General features: G+C 35.1%; 1 protein-coding gene across 5 annotated transcripts in view; it reads left to right on the plus strand.

Annotated features, from left to right (window-relative positions):
- The first annotated feature begins 5,268 nt into the window (after positions 1-5,268).
- LOC141390195 (uncharacterized) overlaps positions 5,269-27,269 on the plus strand; it is a 119,592-nt gene continuing 97,591 nt past the window's right edge. The window contains exons 1-2 of one of the 5 annotated variants that reach the window (XM_073962953.1): positions 5,269-5,425; positions 15,887-16,232. In XM_073962953.1, the coding sequence (XP_073819054.1) occupies positions 16,151-16,232 (82 nt within the window). In that variant the 5' untranslated portion in view covers positions 5,269-5,425; positions 15,887-16,150. Of the gene's footprint in view, positions 5,426-15,850; positions 16,233-27,269 lie in introns of all 5 variants that reach the window. The other 4 variants (XM_073962950.1, XM_073962951.1, XM_073962954.1 and 1 more) reach the window with 4 other exon arrangements.

Genomic DNA, 27,269 nt, shown 5'->3' on the forward strand with positions numbered 1-27,269 from the left:
GCACCAAAAATTAAATTTGGCTATTTTTAACACCATGTGATTATTTCCACCATGATTATGGTTGCTCTACAAACAATTAAAACTGTGGATCCCGGTTGAAAATCTTTTATCTGACCATGTATATCAACATCTTTGGTATTAATGGAAAAGTCAAGAGTTCTTCTTCTAAATATAACCTATGAAGATGGAACATAACTTCCAGGACTAAAAATATAGTCATTATACTACTATTGCACAGAAGTTTCGATCCATTTAACCTGGTAATTATTATCCAATCATCATGTTAAATTGCAAGCTTCTCTTTGTCGTAAACCAAAACTTTACTTAAAATTTCGCGCCGAACAAACCATCATTGCGATTTCCAGAGCAGCTGCAAAATAAGATAAACATTTTTTATGTCCATTTTACATTTTACGATCATCACCAAAAAATAATGGGGCTTCTTCTGGTCGGAACTTGACCTCCCGACAAAATTTCGTGACGTTCGGACCATAATTAAGGCCTGGAGTTTTTATTACAATTTTTAATGGACGAACGAATGCGTCGAAAATTATAATACCCTTTTCACATTGTTGAGTAAAGTATAAATATTTTATTTCAAAAAATCCGTAAATTGAAGGAAAAGGTCGTAAGTCCCGACAAAAAATCAAAACTATACGAAGAAAATATCGTAAGTCCAAAGATACCTAATTATCTCCTAAAAGCGATAGAATTTGATCAAACAATATACAGGTATTGAAGCGGAAAACATATACGATGAATACTGTTTTACCACTATAATAAAATATTTAAAACAGAAAGCGGTAGAATGTTTTTTCTTCCTCCAGAAAAACTTCTAAAATGGATTTACGACCTTTTCGTGCATAGCAGACGATATGCTTTCTAAGCGATTTGTTCTTTCTTGTCATATTTTGGTTTTTTACGGAAATATCCTTGTCCCTTAATACAATTTCAGTTGAATAAACTACGTTTAGGCCCTGGTTATGGACCCAGGAGGTGTCGTTTCCTGTTAATATGGCCTTGTCCTATTTTAGTCGATCTGGCAACCAATCGGCAGGGTTGTGTTGAAGGTAACATTTATTGTATGAGACGCGCAGAACATTGTTTACATGTAATATGATCTGGTACCCCCTTGGTCCATATGGTAACCCTCTTAGAAGAGATATTCTAGACCTAATATTGTTGATTGATACTTGTTAGCAGTTAATCCTTATCTATAATTGTTCCACAAACATCCCATACGGGACAAGGGAGACTTCTCTCATATCAATGAGTGCACCCCGATTCATATTAGCTCAATGATATGGGACCTACAGTTTATCGCCGAGTCCGAACGGCGTGTCATAAGACACCTGAAATACTCAGAAAATGTTGCCAACATTACAGAGGGGTATTTTGCCAACGTTGAAAATTTAGATGTTTGCCCGGCCGGGGAATCGAACTCACGACCTTCAGCGTGCAAGGCGGGTGTGCATACCATTGCACCACGTTGGCTCCCAAATTAATCCTTATCTATGTATATATAAGATCAGTGAGGTGAGTGACTGACTCACTGACTGACTGATTCATCAACGCCCAGGCGAAACGGCTGAAGCTAGAAACTTGAAATTTTGAGTGTGGGGTGATGTTTGTGTCTAGGAGTGAGAAAAGGCTGGAAGTGTATTCAAACAAAAAGTTTTTAATTTAATTCTTGTCTTATAGAAGGTCATTTATTTGTGAGAGTTTTATTTAATTGAATTAATTGAGCTATCATGACCTAAGGAGTTTTGTATTGAAAAAGTGATATCTAGCGAAGTCCACACACATCCAACCAATATGCTATGATCGTTTCGCTGGTGGTTTAATTCAGCTCATCAGGCATATTTAGATGTAGTGCTAGACAAAGGCTGAGTTTAATAACTTGTATATATAATAAACTTATTGCAAATTTGCAGTTGTGAAGTATTTTTGAAGCCTTTTTACTATCAAGTCAGCCTAGTGTTTCCGGTCTTCATAGAATCCCAGTTGTTCAATAAATAGCAATTGTCTACTTTGACATAGGCATGTAACTAGTTACTCATTGATCCTAGTTACTTTACACCCAAAAATGGCACACAAAATAGCCTATAGCCCACTTTTGTCACTGGAAATGGCTTCCTTGCCTATCATGTCAATTCACTAGTTACAGGTAATGCGGCGTGTAATATATTGACTATTTTATAGACTACCGATGGATAGTGTAATAGACAATGTTTCTCTCTTGTAATCTCTTTTCAACATTATTTGTTTTTTTGTTTTTTTTTTTTTTAACAAAATAGAAAAAATATTCTGTCATTTTGTTTGCTTATTCATAATTAAAAACTTATTGATGCGTTTGCTGTGAAAAAATTTAAGATGCAAAAAAGAACGTGTTACCAGCTAAATCATAAGAAGGATGAATAATTTAAGAAGAATATTTATAATATATATGTGGTAAGTATTGATACATATCTTGTCACAATTCATTATCGCGGCATTTCATTAAACTTTTATACATTTTATTTCAGGAACTTTTGAATGATCTGAAGGACCCAGGAGAAAAACATTCCAAGGATCAAATAAACATCAGTCGATGTATCAAGTAGTCATACACTAGTTCCAGAATCAAGGATCAAGATCTGTATGTATACAAGATTATATTGTCCTTTGTAAAATATTTGCACTCCGTGTATTAAAATAAAGTGTGGCTAATGCATTTATCTGACTTCAAGTTACTAGTGTTTTTAGCTATCATCTCTGACTACCGAATTGACTGGTTATTCGTAATGCACTGAGGACACAATTGCCTTTCACACGACTATCGAATTGGGTGGTTACTGGTAATGCAGTGAGGGCACAATAGACCCCTTCCTATGACATCCCCATGTTAAATTCGCCAGTCTATAACATTGCGAGTAGATTGGGTGGTAACTAGGGGTGTTTACCAGTAGCCAGCAAAATTGCTAGTTATTCTCTAGTTACCCGAACAACTGGGATCCTTCTTCATTACACACACATATACAATCGAAGATTTTTTTCTTCCTATTTATTTCATTTTAGTTCATAATATTTGATGGTATAGGTATAAAAAGTCCGGTCTGGTCATACTTAACACTTTTTTATTTATAGAGGTCTGTGTGTATTGAATATATGGATATATATGAATATAACATGGGGCTCCTTCGCCACTGGGGCGGCTACGCCAGCGCCGATTTTCTCGCAAAATACAAGTGCTAGAAAAAATCCGTTAATGAAGATCTATCATCTCAAAAAGTTGGAAGTTGTGTCATAGGTATGGTAGTGGACGCACGCGGGTATTGGGTATTGGGAAAAATAATTATGGTAGGTATTTTTTGTGATATCTTCTTTAACTTTTGTGATATCAAAAACACATTTTATACCGTTAGAAGATAACTACTGAAGAATATAAATCCCAATTTTTATGAAATATGTAAGGAGTGGGGCGTCTATGCCATGATAGGGGCGTAGTGAGTTAATGTTAGAAATTTGTCATGTTTAACTTAAATTCTTTATGCCTTAATATACCACACTATAATGTGAAGTTAAAATTAAATATTATTCTAAACGTATCTTGTTTTATTTATATTATGATTTTTGTACCTAAATTCAAGATACCTACTTCAATTAACCGCTAGAATCGGTTACTTTTTGTGAATTTTAAAATTATTTTTGATTATTCTGTAGAAAACATGTTCCTCTTTTGCATAATGTTGATATTTAAGGAAGAAGTATGGAAAATTACAGTTTTAGAGTCCGTTGGAGAATGTTCAATATTGATGGCGAAGCTGCCCCATGGATGGGGAGGCTTCGCCACATTTTAGACATTTTGTAAATTCTCAAAAATAATATTTTAAAAACAAAATTATAACCATTTATATATCAAAACTTATAGTCAAGATATGCTAATATTTTTACCAAAAATAATATTTGTCGGTATGATAACATTTTGAACAAAAACGTGGCGAAGGCGACCCATGTTACCATACAAGGCATGCTGTTCCATCTTTTAAATTTAGTTGAGATGCTTTAGCCGCCTCATTTCGTTATTGCGGGCTGAATTGACCCAACGGTAAACAGGCTTTACAATTTTTGCTTTAAAATCGCCTAGGATATTTTTAAGGTCCTAGGCAGGGCAACGATCATTTGTCTTCCCATTTCGCTAGAAAAAAATTATCCCGTTTTTGACATAGGTGCAGATAAAACTGATATTAAAAAATTTAGGTTTTTACCCATCTTCCCTTAATTTTCCTTTCACCGCAATGAATGTTGTCTCCGATAGACTATTTATGCAAATGATACAAGAATGTATTTTTGGTCTCATAAGGTGCTCTTAGCTGAAGAGAAACCCATTTTCAAAACCTCGACTTCAAGCTGCGGTAAGTATGGTTTCCTATTCAAATCGTTCACATGTTGGAATCCGAAGCGCAATGTACTCATTGTACATTCTTCTTGTACTTCTTCCATTATATTTTATATATTTTTATACTGCAAAATAAATATTACAATTTTTCGATCCTGACTGTTTTTCTAACAAACAATAAATTCTGTTCTTATTATTGAGATAGCTTTTCAGCTTATTTTTTGACAGCCAAGTGTTGAGGTAGTATTTTTCCTCTTAAAATTGATCTTAGTATTGTTTTGTCTCTACTGGACAGATGTTTTGGGGATTTGGTCCCCACCAGACTATCAACCTTTTATGTTGTCATTGGTTGGGTTGTTATTGTTATGTCCAAGACATGTGTTATGTTAACAGAGTAAAATTGTTATTGAAACAAATGGACTTCACTGTTATAGCAGTGGGGAACCTCCCAAAGGTTATTCACAACGAACACACACACACACATGCAGAGAGCTTTATACATTGTAGGTGGCTGTGCAGGAGTTTATGAATGAAAGAAGCTTTCTTCTTCTTATGATATACAATGAGAAAATATGTACACACATACACATACATTAATCATGAATACATGATTTGTTGATTTCATTCATTGATTTTTAACATGCTTCGAAAAAAATATCCTTAAAAAAGTAGTCGCTAATTTCAACAGCTTTAAGATTAATAATTAAAGAAAAACAAATAAAACTTTATTTTCGTTAAAAAATTGTGCACGTATAATGGACCTTATATGGATGATTCTATTGTACATTGCCAACACTGCTTGTTGGAATACCTTCCCGTTGTTTTGTTCGTTGGAGGTTTAAAGCTTTCATGCTGCCAATGTTAATGTCTGTTTTGGCATCCATGTCCTCAGTTACTGCGAGTAGGAGTATCAAACGAACATCTCTGATGAGCGCGCACTCACATCGAAACGCAGCTGTTGTCGTCTGGTCGTTGTTGTCGTCGTCTACTAGTCACATTTTTTACAGTTTCCATTCAGTTGAGTCTCGGCCGTTAACTTAAACTGAGGTGTGTAAAAAAATCCCAAAAAATGTTCGGCAGACAAAATTTATAAAAATCAAAACATTGAAAACAAAAAAAACAGAAAAAGAACAAGCAACAGAAAATGAAAAACAGTTTCTCTGAATTGAGTTTTCGATGCACAATTTGAACTGCTAAAAACGGAAAAGTTTATCGATTTAAAAACAATTTTTAATTTTCCGCTTGATATGAATCGGCTACCACATACTTCGACGCGGTTATCTACAAGACATTGAACCACAAAACAGATGATCTATGCACAGAATAGAAAGGAAGCCTTAAAACCACTCACTCATTCGTTGTGTGTCTGCACATTTGCCCATATTAGGAAAAAAAAATAATTTGGCCAAATTCATTAACTTTGGCCGTTGATTGCGGTGAAACGTCAACCAACAAAAAAGTTGAAAAGCCCAACGACAGCAAAAAATTGAGAAAAAAATAGAAGAAACAATACAAAAAAAATCCAATTAAAAGTTCTCCTTAGTGTTTTAGGTGGCTTCATTTCGGTCTACAATCTCCTCCTGCCTGACAGTTACCTATCTCCTCCATTCTGTCGAGGCAGGCAGGCAGCATCATCAACAATCTCCCTCAGTTTGATGTTTGTTGTCTTCTTGTGAAAGAACACTTCATTACGCTACAAAAACAATAACGTACACGGACACTCATCCTCGCCTTAGCACAGAGACCGACAATAGGCCAAATTGTTGTTAATACACAAGAAATGAAAGCAAGAAAAAAACTGTAGGGAACATTTAACGGAAGGAAACTGAAACGAAAGCACAAAAAATTGGGAAAAACTTTTGCTTTTCGATGGTCGGTGGTCGTTGTTGTTGTTGTTACGGCACTTAGAATGATTTGTTGGTTATTTTAGCCGCTTTGTGGCAATAACAAACGGAAGAGGATACCTCGAAAACAAAGAGCCAGTCATCAACATGTATTTATTTCAACAAAGAGTGTAAAAAAACGAGACCAGACTGGACAAAACGTTGTCAGACGTCAACGACTACATACAGCTTTCAACCTTTATATGTATAGTTATCAGCAGGACACAATTTCTTATTATGTAGCAAAAATCGAAATGATTTTTTTTATGTGGAATATAAACATGGAAAACTTAATATAGTAACTCACTACTGGTAGTCGTGGTATTAATGTTATTTACTACATGTCTATGTCTATTGGTATAGAGAGCAGATTTTAGAAGACAGATTTGATGTCGTGAAGTTATTTGAAGTGAAATTACTGAAGTCGCAAAGATGTTAAGTAATTGCGTATCATTGCGTATCTGCTTTTTTATTATCAAATATTTGGAAGAAAACAACAGTAATAAAGTGTCAGTCAGTTGATTTTTTACAGAAATATTCCCTCTGTACACATTAAAACTATTTATGGATTATTGGTCCAAAAGGAAGATAGACCTATGCACTTATTAAATAAACTAAAAATGTCATCCAATAACTGTACTGTTTCTAACCCCAATATTATGACGTTCGTGGGGAGGTACGACAAAATGTTCACGTAAAATTAAGATGTCCGAAGTTAATCGAAAACTTTTATGGGGAAGATATATTGAGGTACTATCAGAATCCGGTCCGCGTTGCTGGTCCGCCGTAATGAGTTTTAATGACAACTTTTTATTTTGACAATTCAAAAATTTGTATTTTCTACCTAACTTCTTCGGTCCATTGTTAAACCGAGGAGGATATTAAATGTATCTACAGATTTTGTCTGTAACCTTTCTATTCTCATACGGCTGTTTAGGATTTATTACCGTCCATGTCCCCTGTATTTTTACTAAAGCGATCTAATTATAAAAGTTAACAAGTAGGAGCGGCGTTAAGTTCTGCCAGGCCGAACTTGCTATATCCTCCACCACGAGTTGTTTTGAATAAAATCATTTTACCGGCATTCGAAACACTACGATGTTTAGTGTTCCTGAGGCGAATTTAGGAAGCTGATACAAAAGGCGAATTCAGACCGTCAAAAGTTTTTGCAAGAATCTTCAAGAGATAGAAGAAAACGATAAAATATTCTTCGCGAAGCTTAAATAAACATGTTGAAAATAGGTTTCCTTTATAAAATCGAATATTTCTTACTTATTTTTGATTAAAAATAGGTTTTGACAACAAATAAAGACATCAGTTTTCATAACTATGTCACCTTTTTTCTTGCACCATGAGTGTTACGCAGTCCAACATTTTCATATTACACTCATGTGTGGTACATTACATTACTTACCCAAATGAAGACAAAATACCAAATTTCAGCCATTTTGTTGGATTATTGTGGCCACAACCTTCAAACTACCGAAAATCGGTGGGTACCGTTCTATGGGGGCTATACGAAGGCGTGAACCTATACCGACAAATTTCTGGAAGAACGTATTGTACCCCCAACGAAGACTAAATACCAAATTTTAGCCATTTCTGAGGAATATTGAGGCCACAACCTTCAAAACACCGAAATTTGGGAGGTACCGTTCTATGGTGGCTATATCAAAACGTGGAGTTATAGAAACTTCCATATCAAATTACAAAGCTCTATCTTAAAAATTGCGAGCTGTATCTTGATTTCAACAGACGGACGGACAGACGGACATGGTAATATCGACGTAGAATTTTACCCTGATCAAGTATATATATACATATATTATAGGGTCTCCGATGAATATTTCGGTGTGTTACTACCTTAGTCCATATTGACATTTGACAATTTTCCTTGCGGCAGCTTGTTGGTGTGAGAGGGTGTTGATAGGCAAAGGGTTGCCATATGTCTCACATCTCCAGCAAACTGACAATTGCCGCAAGGGAAATTAAAAATGTCAATTTGTGAACAAATTAATTAATTAATATGATAAACGGTTTGGAAACAAGTAAAAAAGTATCAGTCGGTTTTGCCGACAGAGATATACCCTCAGCCTGTGTATGTATATTGAAACAATTTTTTTCCCAAAAAATGTATGTTTTGCGGAGGAGATACTAAAAAGAATGGATCGACATTGACCGTTATGGAAGTGGATCTCCAGCCACGACATATGGTGCCATAGGGGTATTTACACTGTTTAGGCTGTTTGCTCAAGAAGTATGGACTTGCCCCTGAAAAAAATTTTACCATCGTAATTGAGGCAGCTAATGCAAGTTGCTTCAACAATAATCAAAGTGATTCGATATCAGGTCGTAAAGTGAACTTATCCGAAATTTTGTGTGGGAGGTACCGGATGGAGTGGACAAATATAGTCCATATTTGAACCTGATCTATATCTGGTAGATATATAAAGATGTGTGAAGTATGGACCAATTCGGCCACTTCCTTCAAGAGTTACCGTACGAACAATTTTTCCGAACATTTTTGAACTTTTGTGAGGAAGGTCCCTGAAGGAGTGGATCTATATGGCTTATCTTCGAACTTAAACTATGTTTGGACAAAATATTACTAAGGCCAAATTGTGGACCGAAACGGCAGATCCGTTCTAGAGTTATCTTGTGCTCCAACCACCTCACACGGTGTCATAAGGTTTTTTGCAACTTTCATGCTATTTTCTCAGGAAGTATGGACTTGCGCTAATGAAGCATGTACCGTCGTATGGGGAGCAGTGAATACAAGTTGCTAAAACAAAAATCAAAGCGATTCGATGGCCCTAAACTGAACTTTTCCGAAATTTTGTGTGGGAGGTACCCGAAGGAGTAAACCGATTGAGTCCATATTAAAACCGTATCTAAGTCTGGTACAAATTTCACGATGTGCAAAGTATGGACCAAATTGGTTACTCCCTTCAGGAGTTATCGTGCGCACAAATTTTCCGAACATTTTCGAATTTTTGTGTGGGAGGTACCGGAAGAAGTGGACCGATATAGCCCATCTTCGAACTTAAACTTAGTTTGGGCAAAATATTACGAAAGCCATAATTTGAACCGAATCGGTTCATCCCTTCGAGAGTTATCGTGCGCTCCAGCCAGCCAGACTGACAGGCGGACAGACATTGCTCAATCGAATCCAAATTGTCTGAAACACATTTCGTCCAAACATACTTGGGGTCTAAAACCATTATATTATAAAATTGATTTTTAACCATTGTGCGCCGCCTGAATTTCATCCCTTCCTTACTATTAAAACACAGAAAACTATCAAATTACAGCATCACCATATCTACCTATAAAATGTCAAATGCTAAATTACAGTACTGGAATCCCATCGATATTTTAGTAATCAGTTATTAAAAATGGATGTTTTGGCCAGTTTAACCAAATTGTGAATCAGACAAATTTAGGAAACGAAATTTTAACTTCCTCAACTTTTCCAGTATTTATTCCATTAAATGGAAAACACTATAATTCCTATCATGTGGTTGACGCCAATTATCAGGATTTTATTTTATTAAATATTTATAAAATCGACTATTTGATATGCCTATAGCAAGAAGTATACAATCTCATTTGTCCAGCAACACTAATAACATACTTACAAACATAAACTTACTACCCTGTAGGAAATGTCAATAGTAAATCTTTACTGACTTACTACTTACATTGTCAACAGTACTACTGACAAACTGTAGACAACTCATATAATTTCCTATAGACATTTTGTATGAACGTGTCATTCGAAAGTCACTAGTGATATTGGAATTAATATGTCAGTAGTAAGTCAGTAGTTACTGAGGGACTGAGGGTGTTGACATTGGAGGTAGTTAGTCAGTAGAGACATTGGAAGTAGTGAGTCAAAAGATACATTGGAGGTAGTGAATTAACAGTATATAAAGGTACGAGATTTTCACTACTAAGTTTTTTGGCCTATGTATTTGGAACTTTTTATAGATTAAAAAGCTATATAGTGTGTTTAATAAGACGATAAACTTACACTTTTGTTTAAATTGTACATATATTTTGTTAAAGAAAAAATATATTACATTGGAAATGCTAAAAAAGTACAAATTTTGTGTTACAGTTTTTTATCTTTATAAAGGGCTAAGCCCAAAACATTTTAACATTTAAGTAATAACCAAATCGTTTTTTTTTATTTTCTTGGCCATAAGACTCGGTGCGACTTGTCTGCATAAAATAGTTCTTCTTCTGCTGCACTTAACGCTTTAAAAATTTTTTACACCAAACAATTAAGAAAATGAAAAAAATAAGAAGATGCTTAGTTGGGCTATCAGCTGTCAATATAAACAATACTTCTTCTTATTAAGGAAAAAGTATCAAATGTTGACAAAGTGTTGACATTGTCACCATAATAGTAGACAAAGTGTTGACATATCGACACATGACCCCATGCTTCCTACAGGGTAAATACAGTTAACGTCATAGTTCACAAACACACACACATAAACATTGACACTTTCATTTACTGCCAACAGAGTGAAATGATGGAAACAGAGAATTCACTTTGAAAAGGTGTTAATTACTTTAAACATTCCTAATTGAAATTTTCTCAAAAATTCCCAATCTCAAAGAAAATGGTCTTAGTAAACAATGACAATCACAATTTGTCAACAAACAACAACAGCAACAACCATTAATCTTTAATTCACCATAATCGACAGCAATAGCTTTGTTGCCACTAAGCAACGACAACCACGGCTGGGGAAGAAATGGAGAGTGGTCACCTCGGCCGAATGTCAAGGTGTGATGTTCATCAAATATTTAAGGGCTATAAAACTAAGAAATACAGAGGCACAGTACAACGTTGGCGAAGGCTTCTTCCAATGCCTGCTTCACCTTAACAAACGGCGTACTTAAGACAAAAATGTATAATTCTTTTGGTGAGCGAATGATGCTATACGAAAAATAAACGCCTCACAAGAACTGCTTGGACACACCTGTTTGAGATCTCAAGTTTAGACCAAAGTGCCAATAGGCAGGCGTATGCCATATTCGCCCTCAAGCAAAACTAATTGCCATCTAAGACAAACATAAATGTCTCCAATTAGATAAAGAAAATGGGAAAGACGAACGTGAATGTGAATACAAACTACACGATGCGTATACGAATCTGAATACGAAAACATTAGTGTTGAAGTGTCGTTAGTGAATGAAGTGATACTACAAAATCATGTGTCCATATAAAATAGTGGGTGTGTGTGTGTGCGTTTTTCTCACCATGCAAACTTGACAACGTGACGAGATATTTATATATGTACATACCTACATACATATGTATATATTTTCGTTTGATATAAACCTAAAAAGGAGAAGAAAATGTGCATAGTTTTTGCAGAAGAGAAAATTAAACACATCTCTGAAGTGGAAAATTGTCTAAAGCTGTGACATTGAAGAAATTAGCATTGCAAATTAAGTCTATACTATATTGGGACAAGGCACCACCTTTTTAAGACATTATTAATTGTAATTTTGAATGTGCAATATATATTTATATTTTTATGATGATTTTCGAATTTTCGAACGCATTATTCATGGGAAAGGTTTAATACCTATAATATTTAAGGAAACTTCACGGTTCGTTATGATTGTTTATCAGATAGTTGTTGTCGTTAGAAACAAAGCCATCTCTTGTGAACCAAAAATTACACTCAACAAAACACTGTTATTACCGCTGCTAATGTATGGCCCCAAAGCAGTACTTTGTGTGTTCGAGACAAAAATTCTTCGAAAGATATATGACCCAATCTCTGTTAGCGGCGAATATCAACGTCGAATGAACCACGAGCTATACCAGATATATACTGACATCGATATAGGTAAACGTACTGAGCTGCAACGATGGCGTTGGATTAATTATGTCATAAGAATTTGTATGCCCCCGCTGAAAAGGCGTAGCTAGAGATTGGGGAAAGTGGTAATCTATCCTTAGTTCGGCTTACGGAACAAATGTTATGTGCACAAGCAGGACCATCTAAATTAACATGAACAAATTTTAGTGGTTGTAGCGCTAATTACAACGTTATATTTTTTTCTATATTGGTGTCTTTCTTTTTTCAAGATACCAATTAATTGACTGAGCAAGCGTTTTTGCCCAAACATTACAAATCATATATTCCGAACATACACAATGCTTGAAGGTGGACAGTATCGATCAACTCAATTTGGGATCTCCCCCGGGTTAATTGGTTTACATGATGGGTATAACCTTCATATGTTTTGGAAACCACATCACCTACGTATTAGTTGTTATTACGTTATGATCTATTGACACTTGTATCCAGCCTAATGAATAGTAATCTCAGACGGCCTTCTAGATCGAGTTCAGTTGCCTCAGCGAGATCGTGAAGTAACGACTTAATAAAAAAGTTCAGCCATTTCAGATGGATATTGAGTGCACAACCTTCAAAATGCCAGAAATTCGGAGGTACCGTGCTATATGAAGACGTGGACCTATGCCGACAAATTACAGGTGGAATGTTTTGTACCCGCAACGAAGACTAAATACCATTTTTCAGTCATTTCGGTGGGATATTGAGGCCACAACCTTCAAAATACCGAAAATCGGGAGGTACCATTCTATAGGGGCTATATGAAGACGTGGACCTATACCGATAAATTTCAGGTGGAAAGTTGTATATCCCCAACGAAGACTTAATACCAAACTTTAGCCATTTCGGAGGGATATTGAGGGCACAACCGTGCTATGGGGGCTATATGGAGACGTGGACCTCTGGGGACAGTTTTGAGTTGTAAAGTTGCATACCCCTAACGAAGACTTAATGCCAAATTTCTGCCATTTCGGTGGTATAGTTGCATATGGTTTTGCATATGCACATTAGGGATATAACTTTTTGCACTTTTTTGCAAATATCAAAAATATCACCACATAGCCGTGTAGAGCATGAAAAACTATTATGAAATACGTTGTCAAATTATCTGACCCCATATTCTTTTGTCCGGTAGTCACAAAAAATATAAACATAAAATTCACGAGTTTATAAAGAAAAAGCAAAAATTGCAGTAGTATCAAAAGTTCCTAATATGCTCCGAAATGGCGCGATTTGAGAACAAATTGTCCATTGTCCATAGTCCATAATGCTTTGATAATGATTTTAAATTAGATTACAAAAAAATAAAAATTTTAATGAAAAGCAAATATGTTGTTATGCCAGATAAAATTAAAAAATGCATTACAGAACTTCAATGCATTTGGTGCGGAAACTTTTTTCGCGGTAGAGAAAAATTGTTTTTCATGCTCTACACGGCTATGTGGTGGTATTTTTTTGGTTATAGCCCTAATGCACATTTTATGCAGATATGTAAAAATATGTCAAAATATGCACGATATGCGAAATATGTAAAAATTTTTGGGCCTAATTCGTGTTATTTTGTAATAAAACGAGTTTCTGTCTAATCAGATTTATCTACGACCATCCTAACCATATTAATTATGGTATCCGCGCCTTTAGGGAACCTCATCAATATTTTGCTCATAAATGTAGTTTTGCCCTTCGATCGGTTTGTCATGTTTACGCTGTAGGGCTTATGTTCCCAATTATAACGTTAATTTTTGTGGGAATAAATAAATAACCACAAACTAAAACGTTAATTCGGATTATATCATTTTAGGGAGACAGAATTCCGACAAAGTAGCTCAACAAAAGCCTTCGAAATATATGGAGAATTCCTTTGTTTTGAATTACACTGTGCAATATTTTTAAGGTGATCTTGTGCAAACAATTCGAACTGAGGATTTTTTGACAGTACAAACCCTAGTTGGGTTTTGTTGTGCCAGATCCAGCTCGGATTTTATGGCCCCATCTAAACATGGTTAAATAGTGAGTTTTTAAAGAAATTCGGGGCTGTATCTCTGAAACTAATGCGAAGCTTCTTCTGACCTCTGAGTAGATAAGGACAAGAAAAAAATATTTGGAGAAATAATGAACTCGAAAAACTACATTTATTGCCTAAAATTTCAAAATATATGCAAAAATACCACATTTGTCATATATTTCGCACCGTAATAGATATGAGTAAGCATTTTAGACTTTCAGAATGTTCTCAAGAATTGTTGAGAACTTAAATTGGGGTGATTTTTGCAAAAGGTTACTTGGTTCAACTCCCAATAGTTTAGCCGATACAGAGCAGATTTTCAGCAAAAATTTTTTATATTTTATAGATTTTGATGCCCTATATGGAGTTTTTCTTTTGTGGTTTCTTCAAAAGATAAGTTCTACTAGTTTAGGGCTACAATATTGCAAAAGACAGCAAGGCCAAATTCCTATTCGTTTCTGAGATAAAGGCCTGATAAATGCAAAAAAGTGTAGATTTAGCCCGGTTTAGATGAAGCCATAAAATCCGAACTGGATCTGACAGGACAAAACCCAACTAGGGTTTTTGTAGTCTAAATATGTACTTTCAAAAAATCCATACTTGAAGTTGTTTGCATTTTCAGTGGTGCATAGTGTTATTTAAAGATAAACGGCTTTTATTTTTTGCCGCAATCGACTGAGGGCATATTTCTGTAGGCAAATTCGACTAATAAATTTTTGCCTCTGTGTTTAGTCATCACTTCATATGTATATTTTTCCTAAAAAGTTTTAAAACTAAAAATAATAGAAACATATTTCGATATTAAAATATGATAACGAAAAAATTTTAAAAGCAGATAAAAAAATTCCACAATACGGAACAGGTCTTATAACTTGGCAATTTTATATTCTTAAAGATTACATATTACAAATATTAAATATGACACAGAGACTGGAAACTTGTAGCTATTTGAAGGGAAATAAATATTAATGCAATAGTATTGTAGCTACGAAATAATAACAAAATAATATTGTTAATAATTCATCACAGCATAAAGTCCAATAAATTAAGTGAAATTCCTTCCACTAACCCAGACTGACTTTTTAAACCATCAACACATTATCGCCTTGAGTTATTTTTTCTAACATTTCACTGCAACTTAATTAATTAAGCGACATTTGCATACGGCTAGAGAAACCTAATTCACATTTATTTGTTTATATTGTGTCGATCTCATCGAAATGCGAATTCTGGGTTACGAAAAGCTGCGATTTCGTTTCAAATCTTCGCTCCAGTGCAAATCCATTGTACATCAAACACAAACCATAACTGATACGAAATGAACGCACCGCAGAACAACTCATGCGAAAGTAAATGTTAAATTTAACGAAAGGATTAAAACTTCAAATTGAGAACTTTGGCAATAACTTTTAATTGAAAAACGTTTATGAACCAAAAAAAAAAATAACCTACATTTCAATACAAAACTGTGCAAGTGTTTTCGCAAGTGCTTTCAGAATGTTTGTGGTTTTAAGAATACTGATGTCGCCGTCTTTGACGACGACATTGTGGTTTATATTTCAAATGGTGACATCACTTGTTTGCCACAGATAACTCTTTATTTCTTGTTTATTTGTTTGATATTCTTTTTTCATTCACACAAATATCCACACCCACCGCATACATACTTACATACATTCATATAAACATATTCACACAGAAAACTTTACGGAGAATAATATTTGCTCCTTAGAAGAAGATTAAGGATAAGAAGCCAAAGAAAGAATAACGCATTGAAAATAATTTAAACCCAAAGAAGAAAAACCTCATCAATTTTATACAAAAAAAAAATATAGAAAAAGACACAACAACAACAAATAGAAGAACATAAAGTGAAAAAATCGAACGAACACACAAACAAAAAGAAAAAAGGAACCCCTTAAGTGTTATTTAGAACAGCAAAAGCTTCAACGAACAGAGTCAGCCTAACAGTCAGCCAACCAGCCAGCCAGAAGCCATTATGTTCTCCATGTGCTCCAAAGTCAAGCCCCGAAATTCTATAAATTCACAACAACACCAACAACATCCGCAGCAGCCAACGGGTAAGTACCGACTATGAAAAAAAGAAACAGAAACGAAACTAGTATCGCCATTCAAAAGACAAACACGCTTACCAATAATGAAAGCATTCAAAGGCGAAACAAAAACAGAACTGAACTGAAAAGATTAAAAAGAAACATGAATGGGCAAGTCAATTTACCACCCATTAATATAAATGTAACGTAACTTTTATGCCTCAAAAAATGCTGAGTAAAAAACAACCAACCACACAAACATAGGCCAACAAAAAACCCCCCAACATCACAACTCATAGAATTGGCAACCCCTCCATGAAAATTAAACATTATATACAACACCTCAACAACTGCTCGATGCCGCTGCCCTTTGCTTCATCTAATCATCTCTCGGTTGTAGGGACAAGCATGATAATGCGAATGTTGCCAAACAAACTGACTGACAGCAAACTTTTATAAAATAGAAAAAAAGCGTCGAAATATCCTTTTCATTTGTTAGAAAAATAAAACAAGTACAACAACAAACAGCACAAACATTGGATGTTTTAATGGCGCGCTTGAGTATTTTCTCAATGAAAACATTCATACACTGGCGAAAAACCGCACCAGGAACTTTGAACATAAGTTATGTAGTTAAAAAAAAAAAAAAAAACAAATCTTATTTGATTATGAAGATGGGAAATTGAATTCAGCGTCCATCTAAAAGAGAATAAACGAAAATGCGAATGAATTGAAAATTAGTAACTTCTGGAAATGTGATAGAAACGTTTTAATCATGCATCTCAAAAATCATGGCACAATAATAGAGGTAGAGTCAAGCAAATTGAATAGGTAGTGGTATCGACAAATGTTGAATATTTTATATCAACATTTTCTTTATGTTGTTGGGGAAATCACAACAAATATAATTTTGTCACAAAGGGATTTGTAATTTCATAACAACAAAATAAAAAAAATCATGTCATTATTTTAAGAATATTAAAATACAAGTCGCTTTTAAACACTCTAATTTTTTTTGAAACTCAACATGTGTTTGCTATTTTACGCGGTTCCTTATGACAAAAACCCTTAGAAACATATTAATTTTGAAGAAAAAATGTATTTAAAAGAGAGCAAAAAGGAGATTTCCCCCCGCACACAGAATCAAAAATACATTATTACAGGTAATTCTGAAGAAAGCACCAAAAAATAGGTGGTAACCTATATGGAGGCTGCGGTCAAAAGTGGACCAACATCACATTTCATTATAAGGTAGTTTTGTGAACTCTGAATTCATTCTTCGGCTTGAACATCTGCCGAAATAAATCGAGATATACATAAATCATAAAAGGAGTATACCAAATCATGGACCAATACTGACAATTTTTCGCTGAGATGTTTACTATGAAATAAGAACTCCTGCTACCGGATTACAGTAAATGCGGTTGATCAATGTATTGGTAACAGTAAAATACTTCAATTCAGGATGATTCCTTACATGGAAACCGCGCGAAAACTTGGCCTAGGACTACAATATTTTTGTTAGAGTGTTTTTAGGCCACCTGGACACATTGTTAAAAATTTTCTAGAAGTATTTTTGTCACAGATTCCCATGTAAGTGCCACCACTTTGCACTATACGACACGAAACAAATTAACCAAAACAACTTTAAAAAATCAAATTTTTTCTGCGAGAGTAAAACAAAACTCTCAACGGTTTGGAAGATATAAGCCTGACAAAATGATCCCTTCTGACATAAGGCCCCAAACATTTGAGATAGGGAAAAAAACACCAAGACGTGTGTCTTCTTATTTTTGGTCTTCTATCATGCTGCGGTGTCAGAATATGGTTGATTTTTCATGACTCAAAAATTACACACAGTGTAATTGTTCCACAAATATCTAAGAAAGGACAAATGAGGCTTCTCTCATATCAATGAGTGCTCCCCGATTCATGTTAGATCAACGGCGTGTCTGAAAACACCACTTAAAGGAAAGTTTTATATGGCTGAAATACTCAGAAAATGTCGCCTACATTACACTAAGGGTCATTTTGCCACGGCTGAAAATTTGATGTTGCCTGGCCTGGGAATCAAACCCTGGCATTCAGCGTACAGGGGTTGTGGGCATACCATTGCACCGCGGTGACACCCGATATAGTAAATTCAGTGGATTTTAATTGTCAATTCTATCTTAAAATCTTAAAATAATCCTCATATAGGAGGTTTACCCGGCAAAAAGCTATAACGTAAACATGCTATTACTCTGAAGACTTCGTTGCTAACATGAACCGACTGGTCATCTTTTATATATACCATAATCCATATTTTTTGCTATTATTACAAGTATCCAATGCAAGGTAGGGCGATATCGGATACTGCTAACTAATGCGTTCTATAACTCAAAGGTAATCACCAAAGAGTACATTCTAGTAAATTTGATTGAGTTTCAAATCCTTGAGAAACGAATTTAAATTTTCACTAGGTGGACAATTTTAATTTTGATGACTATATAACAGGGATGTTCTTTGATCGCACTGAGTTGTTTTTGGAAGAACTGTGGTGGCGTATGATTTACATTTTCGGCAAAGCACGTATTAAGACTCATACGTACATATGGCATACAGCCAAAGGGACAAATGTGTTTTGTTCCCGTGTTTTTTTAATGGAAAATGTCTAAATTTTCTTTACTATAAAATGTACGAGAACGGAAAAATTGAAAAACTTCCAAACAATCTGGCCGAAATATTAAAATCAACGTATCAGATGCCAAAAACAAACTGCTAGCAAACTGACCCAAATTTGTGTGTTAGAAAACATCAGAAGAGAGCGTCATTCTTCCATTTTTTTCTTAAAGAGAACTGCAACTTTTGCTACTTTTTGAAATGCAAGAACGGTTTTATAGCACACAATTGGAACAATAGTACTAAATAGTACTATTTTGCAGGTTCTTGAACACAACTATTGAGTTCAAAGGCATGGGCGTGGTGTGTTCGTGCCCAATTATTTTTGAATCATAAAAGAGAACACAATATTCAAATTAAACTGACCAATTTGACTCTGCTCTATTTTGTGGGTTTCTATCCCAAATTGTTAGAAAAATGAATAAAGTTCGTAACACATGCGATTCGATGATGCCTTCGGACGGAGGTCTTTCTTAATTTCTCATCATTTTACTAGTTTCGGCTATTTTGTTATTCCTCAACCGCTTTTTTACCCTCAGCCTTCAGACTTACTACGGCATATACAGTTTCATGCGACCAAACTGTGCCTCATCGAAATAATGGTTTTAGACCACAAGTATGTATGGACGAAATTCGTTTCAGTTTTAATTTTGACTTTATTTAGACATTTCTGTCGGTATGTCTGTCCGGCACGATGACTCTAAAAAAGATCAATCGATTTGGTCCAAAATTGGCCTTCGAAATATTTTGTCCCAAATAAGATTAAGATCAAAAATGGACCATATCGGTCCAGGTCTTCTCCTACCTTCCTCTTGAAGGCAGTAACCGATTTGGTGCATAATTTGCACATCGTAATATTTCTACCAGCCATAAATCAGGTTCGAATATGGACAATTTCGGTCCACACCTTCGGACCTGTTTAGGACTTGCTCTCAAATCGTTTTGGCTTTTTCTGCAACAACTATATTCGCCTTATTCCCATTAAGATGCGCAATGTGGCCAAATCCAATATTTTGTGCCAAAATTGCTAAAATATTTTTTTTTCAAAAATTCCCAATAATTTGACATGAAGTGATAAGGTTATTGGAATCTTTAATGGTTTTCTTTGCTATTAGATAGTACGAAACCTGAACTATTAAAATAGGCTTAGAAGCAATTGGATTGTGTTACAGTTCTGTAAAACAACCGGATTTGTTTTGGAACCGTTTTTACTCCAATATTTTTAATTAGTTCTTTTTATACCCTCAGCCTTTAGGCTAAAGAGGGTATTTACACTTTGATACGACCAAAAATGTGCCTCATCGAAATAATGGTTTTAGACCCCAAGTATGTTTGTACGATATCCGTTTCAGACAATTTTGAGTCGATCTAGCAATCTCCGTCCGTCTGTCTATCTGTCTGGGTATGTATTTTGGGTATCGAAATATTTTGTCCAGATTTGATTTAAGTTCGAAGATGGGCCATATTGGTCCACTCCTTCAGGTACCTCCCCCACAAAGGTGCAAAAATGCTCGGAAAATTGCCTCAATTACGATGGTAAACGTTTTTTCAGCGGCAATTCCATAGTTCTTGAGTAAACATCCCGAAGTGTGTAAAAACCCAATATGACACCATATGTAGTGGATGTAGATCCACTTCCATAATGGTCAATGTAGATCCATTCCTTTTAGTATCTCCTCCGCAAAACTTTTGATTCCTAATCCTAATGAAAATTTTTGTCGGCTCAAATTCCCAAAATTTATAAAAACCCCTAAATATATACGTTTTTGGAAAAACATTGTTTCAATATATATAGGCTGAGGGTATATCTCTGTCGGCAAAGCCGACTGATACTTTTTTACTTGTTCAATAGGATATAACTAAAAAGTTCCACGGGGTTCCACTATTCTTATGGTACAGAAATTTAGAGAAGCTCTCGAACTATCAATTTCTCAATACATGAATTGCGACTAACTGTGACGCCGGGGAATAGACTCCCTATAACGGTACCGTCTGATTTCACTTATTTTAAGAATTTTACCTATAATAATCAGACGATTTAGCTAAAAATTGAAATATAATGTTTTCTACGAGTAAAATTGTCAATATATGTCCACATCTTGGTAGCCCCCATACAACGATACCTCCTATTTAAAGATTTTTTAAGGTTTCTGGCCACATTTTTTAACCAAATTGGCTGAAAATGTAAATTTTTATTCTTGGTAAGTAAGGATTATCCCTGCAAAAACGTCCACGTTTTGATATAGCCCCCACTACGGTACCGCCGCTATGAGGTTTTAAATTAAACAAGTAGGAAAAGCGTTAAGTTCGGTCGGGCCGAATTTTTTATACCCTCCACCACAAATTTCAGCCATTTCGGCGGATTAATGTGGCCACAACCTTCAAAATTCCGAAAATCGGAAGGTACCGTTCTATGGGGGATATATGATGGCGTGGACCTATAACTACAAATTTCTGGGGGAAAGTTGTATACCCCCAACGACGACTAAATGCCAAATTTCAGCCATCTCGGTGTGATAATGAGACCAAAACCTTCAAAATACCGAAAATCGGGATATATCGTCCTATGGGGGCTATACCAAAACGTGGTCCTATATAAACATTTTATGGTAGAAATGTTTCTTAGCTCCCGGAAACACAAAATACAAAGTTACAACCGATTCTGTTGTCAAATGGGACTAATACATTCAAAATATATTAAAATGACGCGTACTTTATATGGGGCGTTATATGGGGGCTATACCAAAACTAGGACCTATATAAACCAACTTTGATAGGAATATTTTTTGGCCTCTGAAGACACAAAATACCAAATATCTTAAAAATTCCTTAAAACGACGACGCGGCACGCGTCATTTTGTATGGAGGCTATACAAAAGCGCCCATTTTCAATACCAAAAGTCCTACGTACAAATAATAGATTTTCCCAAAATATAATAATAGATTTCCCACCTACGTCAATCCGTTCGGACGCTAGAGTGATTTCCACAGACGGACAGACGGACGGACATGGCTACATCGATGTAGAATTGCACGCTGATCAATAATATATATAATTTGGGGTCTACAATGATTATTTCGAGTAGTTACAAACGTAGTGACAAACTTAATATACCCCCATCCTATGGTGGAGGGTATAAAAATGAACAATTATTTTGATGAATGTTGGAAACCAAACATACTCACAATACTGATGGCAATTCTAAAGCACTCGATTTATCTCTTAAGTCTCGCCTGATAGAAGTTACGTTAACTATATTTTCTTCCTATCATCAAAAAATAGTTCCACTGAGCTAATCACTTTAGGAAACTATAACTTTTGTATACAATTTGTTCTGATATTTTTTCTGATTTATTCAAATCAAAACAAAACAAGTAAGAAAAGCGTTAAGTTCGGTCGGGCCGAACTTTTTATACCCTCCACCACAAATTTCAGCCATTTCGGTGGAATAATGTGGCCACAACCTTCAAAATACCGAAATTCGGAAGGTACCGTTCTATGGGGGCTACATAATGGCGTGGACCTATACCTAAAAATTTCTGCGGGAAAGTTTTATACGCCTAAAGAAGACTAAATATCAAATTTCAGCCATCTCGGTGTGATAATGAGGCTAAAACGTTCAAAATATCGAAAATCGGGAGATATTGTATTATGGGGGCTATATCAACACGTGGACCTATATAAACATTTTATGGTAGAAATATTTCTTAGCCTCTGGAAACACAAAATACTAAGTTACAACCGATTCTTTGTTCAAATGGGTCTAATACATTCAAAATATATTCAAATGACGCGTACTTTATAAGCGGCCTTATGTGGAGGCTATACCAAAACGTGGACCTATATAACCCAACTTTGGTAGGAATGTTTTCTGGCCTCTGAAGACACAAAATACCAAATTACAACCAATTCTGTGGTCAAATGGGTCTAAAACATTCAAAATATATTAAAATGACGCGTACTTTATATAGGGCCTTAAATGGGGGCTATACCAAAACGTGGACCTATATAACCCAACTTTGGTAGGAATATTTTTTGGGCTCTGGAGACACAAAGTACCAAATTACAACCAATTCGGTGGTAAAATGGGCCAAATATCTTAAAAATTCCTTAAAACGACGACGCGTCACGCGTCATTTTGTATGGGGTCTATACGAAAGCGTCGACCTACATAGCTCGCTTTCAATACCAAAAGTCCTACGTAAATATAACATATTTTCCCAAAATTTCATCAACCTACGTCAATCCGTTCGGACGCTAGAGTGATTTCCACAGACGGACAGACGGACGGACATGGCTATATCGATGTAGAATTGCACGCTGATCAAGAATATATATACTTTGTGGGGTCTACAATGATTATTTCGAGTAGTTACAAACGAGTGACAAACTTAATATACCCCCATCCTATTGTGGAGGGTATATCGATACATCACCGATAACTTGTTATCGACGATTATTTTCTATCGCTGTACGTAGTACAATTTTTAAATTTTGTCACAGAGACGATTGACGACGCGACATGACTCGCGTCACAATAGGGAATCGATCCATTAATTTAATTCTGTCATTTTAGCTGATGGCGACTTTAGGGACACTAAAGTTTGTCGGCATAGGGTGAAAATATTGCGCTTTCAATTATTTTTAGCTCTAAATTGTAAAAATATGTTAAATAAATACTTTAAAGTCTTCTTCTTTATCTGCAGATCCGTTATTCGGATATAAGCGATCATACAATATTATATGTGTTACAATTTAATGTTTTATATTATGAAATTATTGACAGCTCTCGATTCTTAGCAGCATGTAATAAGTTTGTTTCATCCCTGTATCCTGTCCATTCTTGAATGTTTCTTAGCCAGTATGTCTCTCTTCTGCCTCTTGCTCTGTGCCCTTCTATGTTACATTTTATGATGGCTTGTAGGAACTTGTATTTGTGATTCCTCATCAGATGTCCCAAGTATGCGGTTTTTCTTGATTTAATGGTGCTTAGAAGTTGTCTGTCGAGGTTCATTCGTCTTAGAACTTCTTGATTTGTAATATGCGATGTATAGGGTATCTTCAGTATTCTTCGATATACCCAAATCTCAAATGTTTCAATTTTTTTCTCATCTGTACTTTTTAGGGTCCAGGTTTCTACTGCATATAGAAGTATAGACCAAATGTAGCATTTTATAAATCTTGCCTTCGTTTTGAGACTTATTTCATGGTTTGTGAGTGTTTTTTTGTATTTAAAAAATGCGTTTTTGGCCATCTCCACTCGACGCTTAATTTCATTTGATATGTTCCATTGGTCGTTGATTAAAACGGGGTCTACAATGATTATTTCGAGTAGTTACAAACGGAATGACAAACTTAATATACCCCCATCCTATGGTGGAGGGTAAAAAAAAAGTATGAATTTTTTAATTGTGCAAAGTAAAGGATCTCCATCCGATAAATATCACCTCCAATTTTATTAGCACTATCTTCATCCGTTTAGAAAATATAGATTTTTGGCACAAAAAACATATACATTTTAGACACACTGTGCGAGGGTACTTTTTTACCGAAAGCATTAAAAAAGGACTTACGGTCACCATGTGTAGTAGATTTTGCGCACGACAACTTTCAAACTAGATACTGGGTTCATCCAAACTTTGCATAACGTAATATTTCTGCAAATCTTAGACAAAGTTTGAAGTCTTAAGAAAGTTTGCTATATCTCATAAACGGAGCAACCGTCTTGTTCCAAACTTTGGAACTTGTAATATTTTGTCCAAACTTAGTTTAAGTTCGAAAATGAGTCATACCGATCAACTCCTTGGGGTACGTCACTAACAAAAGTTCAACATTGTTTGTTTAAGTGCAGTTTAACGTATGATCGAGGTCTGTGGTGCTGTTTACAGCGATATTATGCTGTCCAAAAGTTCTAAATAATACGGTGACCAAGTGAAATGACTGATGGGTGAGAGGAATGAATCCCAAACTAACTATCAAAATAGACTACACTCCGTTTCATTTCAATATCACATTTCACATTTTTTTATTACTTCATTTTAGGTGACATTCGTCGAATATCCTGGGATATGTTTATATATGTATCTTGTTTTGTACTTTTATGAGGTATCTTTCAACAAAAAGTGTTGCTTCGATAAAGTCCCGTTATATATTTATTTTTAATTTTCTTTCAATGAAACCTAAAATTTGTATGGTTTAAAATGTTTCACTGGAATAGTACATTCTTTAATAAATTGAGTACAACTGCAAATTTTGAATGCTATAGTTACGAGTCTTTAAAATTGGAATGAATAAAAATCATTTCAAGTTGAAAACGCTAAAATTGGTCAAACTATGATTTTAATATTAGGAAAACAGTCCTTTGAAAGGCCACTGTCTTTAATTGTCTATAATACGTTAAAAATGTTGCATATGTTGACCGTTTCTTGTTAGATATATAAAGAACTAGTAAAAAACGACTGATAGAAGACAGATGGTGCAGAATAAACTTGAACTTCTACTGAAATTTGAGTACATTTCTTCGTGAAACTTCAATTTCCTATGACTCCTATTCCATAATAATGTCCAGTGTTGGAATTAAGATACGTTAATCGTTAAAATATCAGGTGATTTTTTATTGCTCTGGGTCTGAGGCAACATACTATACACAGAAAATTCTGAAACCCCCTAATAAATTCATAAATTTTTAGTGAAGAAAGAATTTCAGTTCTCACAGGCTCCGTTTGCAACGTGCAATCGGTTGCAATTATATTTTTGTGACTTTGATCTGTTGACTGACATTGATGTTGACAATTTTATTGAACCACCGTCGTCAATATGACCTCCGCTTTACTACAAATCCATGCTGATGACAAGCTATTTCGTTTTGTATCTTCTCTGTGATTTTTCATAGAAACCTTTTATGAGGATTTGTATCTATCGTTCTCATTGCAAACGTTCTATTAGATATTTTAGGTGCGCCAAAGACTTGCCTCGACAATACTTTCCCCCGTACCCACAAAAGTAAACACGACTGCTTATTTTACTAGCATATACCTAATATATCTACTGGCCATTCCACTTTAAGCAGCCTATGAACGCCTCCAGAAAACCTATGGTTCATTGAAGGACGGAGTATTTCTGTTGTGTCTTATTTGTCAATAATTGTTCTGGATGATAGCGTTGCATTGATTGATAAGAGAGAACCCCTTTGGAATACACGTGGGAAAAAGAGTTTTTTTTTTATTTTTATATGTCAACTATCATACGGGCAAAATGTACCTAATCGAAATAATGGTTTTAGACCCCAAGTATGTTTGAACGATTTGGCCCAAAATTTGGCCCCCCACAAAAGTAATTTCTTTTCGCAAACATTATGCGCACGATAACTCTCGAAGGGGCTAACCGATTTGAACCATACTTCGAATATGGACTATATCGGTTGACTCCTCCCAAAAAATATTTCGGGTAAGTGCAGTTTAAGACCTCATCTCGAATTCTTTTGATTTTTGTTGCAACAACTTGTATTCGTAGCCCCCATTACAACAGTACAGGTTTTTTTCAGGGGAAAGCTGTAAAGCTCCCTATGGCACCATATGTAGCGGCTGGAGCTCACGATAACTCTCGAAAGGATCAGCCGATTCGGTCCAAAATTTGCCCTTCATTTTAAAAATTTTAAATTTGAGGTACACCAAAAACTATTGAAATCAATATTTCTTTTAATAATAAAGGATAATAAGTTATTCATTATTTCAGGCGAAATAATTAATTTGTCGGGAAATTGAGCTTAAATCCTCAAAATATTGAAACTTGTAATTTGACGATATATCGTCATTTTGACGATTTTTTGGCCCAAAATTGGAAAATTACGATTTGACGATTTTATGCCCTGAAATGACGATTTTTCACGTTAGCCAATATTGCATGAAATAAAAGAGGATAACTATATTTTAATCAAAATTTATCGAAAGAATTTAAAGTAAACAATGTTGCAAACTCGATTTTATGAGCTTATTTAATGTTCTTAGCAATTTCCAGCCATATTGGCTATATTTAGGTACATATCTGGAATACACGTAGTTTCAGCTTTTTTGTCTATTATTCGAATTACATACATATATCAGTTGGAAATTTTCGTTTAGGGTTGTTAACGGATGAAAATCGTCTACCTCGTTGTGGAAAATGTAGGAGTCTAGCTTTCTGCGCTCTTTAAAAGGTCAGTTAGTCAGTCTTGGCCGAAAGACAATCAGGTGATATTTGAACAAAGATGTCATTCGAAACTGGAAGGGAGTGTATTTACCTTGCTGCATTGTTGCAAACTCGATAGCCACAGGGAAACTCTCATCTGGTGAACGCTTTTTTAGTGCGGTATTTAAGTGATATTAAGTTAGCTTTACTGTTGTTGGTTGTATTTCTTATGTAGT

The sequence above is a fragment of the Musca autumnalis genome, unplaced genomic scaffold, assembly GCF_047663935.1.
Source record: "Musca autumnalis isolate F117 unplaced genomic scaffold, ASM4766393v1 scaffold_1, whole genome shotgun sequence".
Classification (NCBI taxonomy): Eukaryota; Metazoa; Arthropoda; class Insecta; order Diptera; family Muscidae; genus Musca; species Musca autumnalis.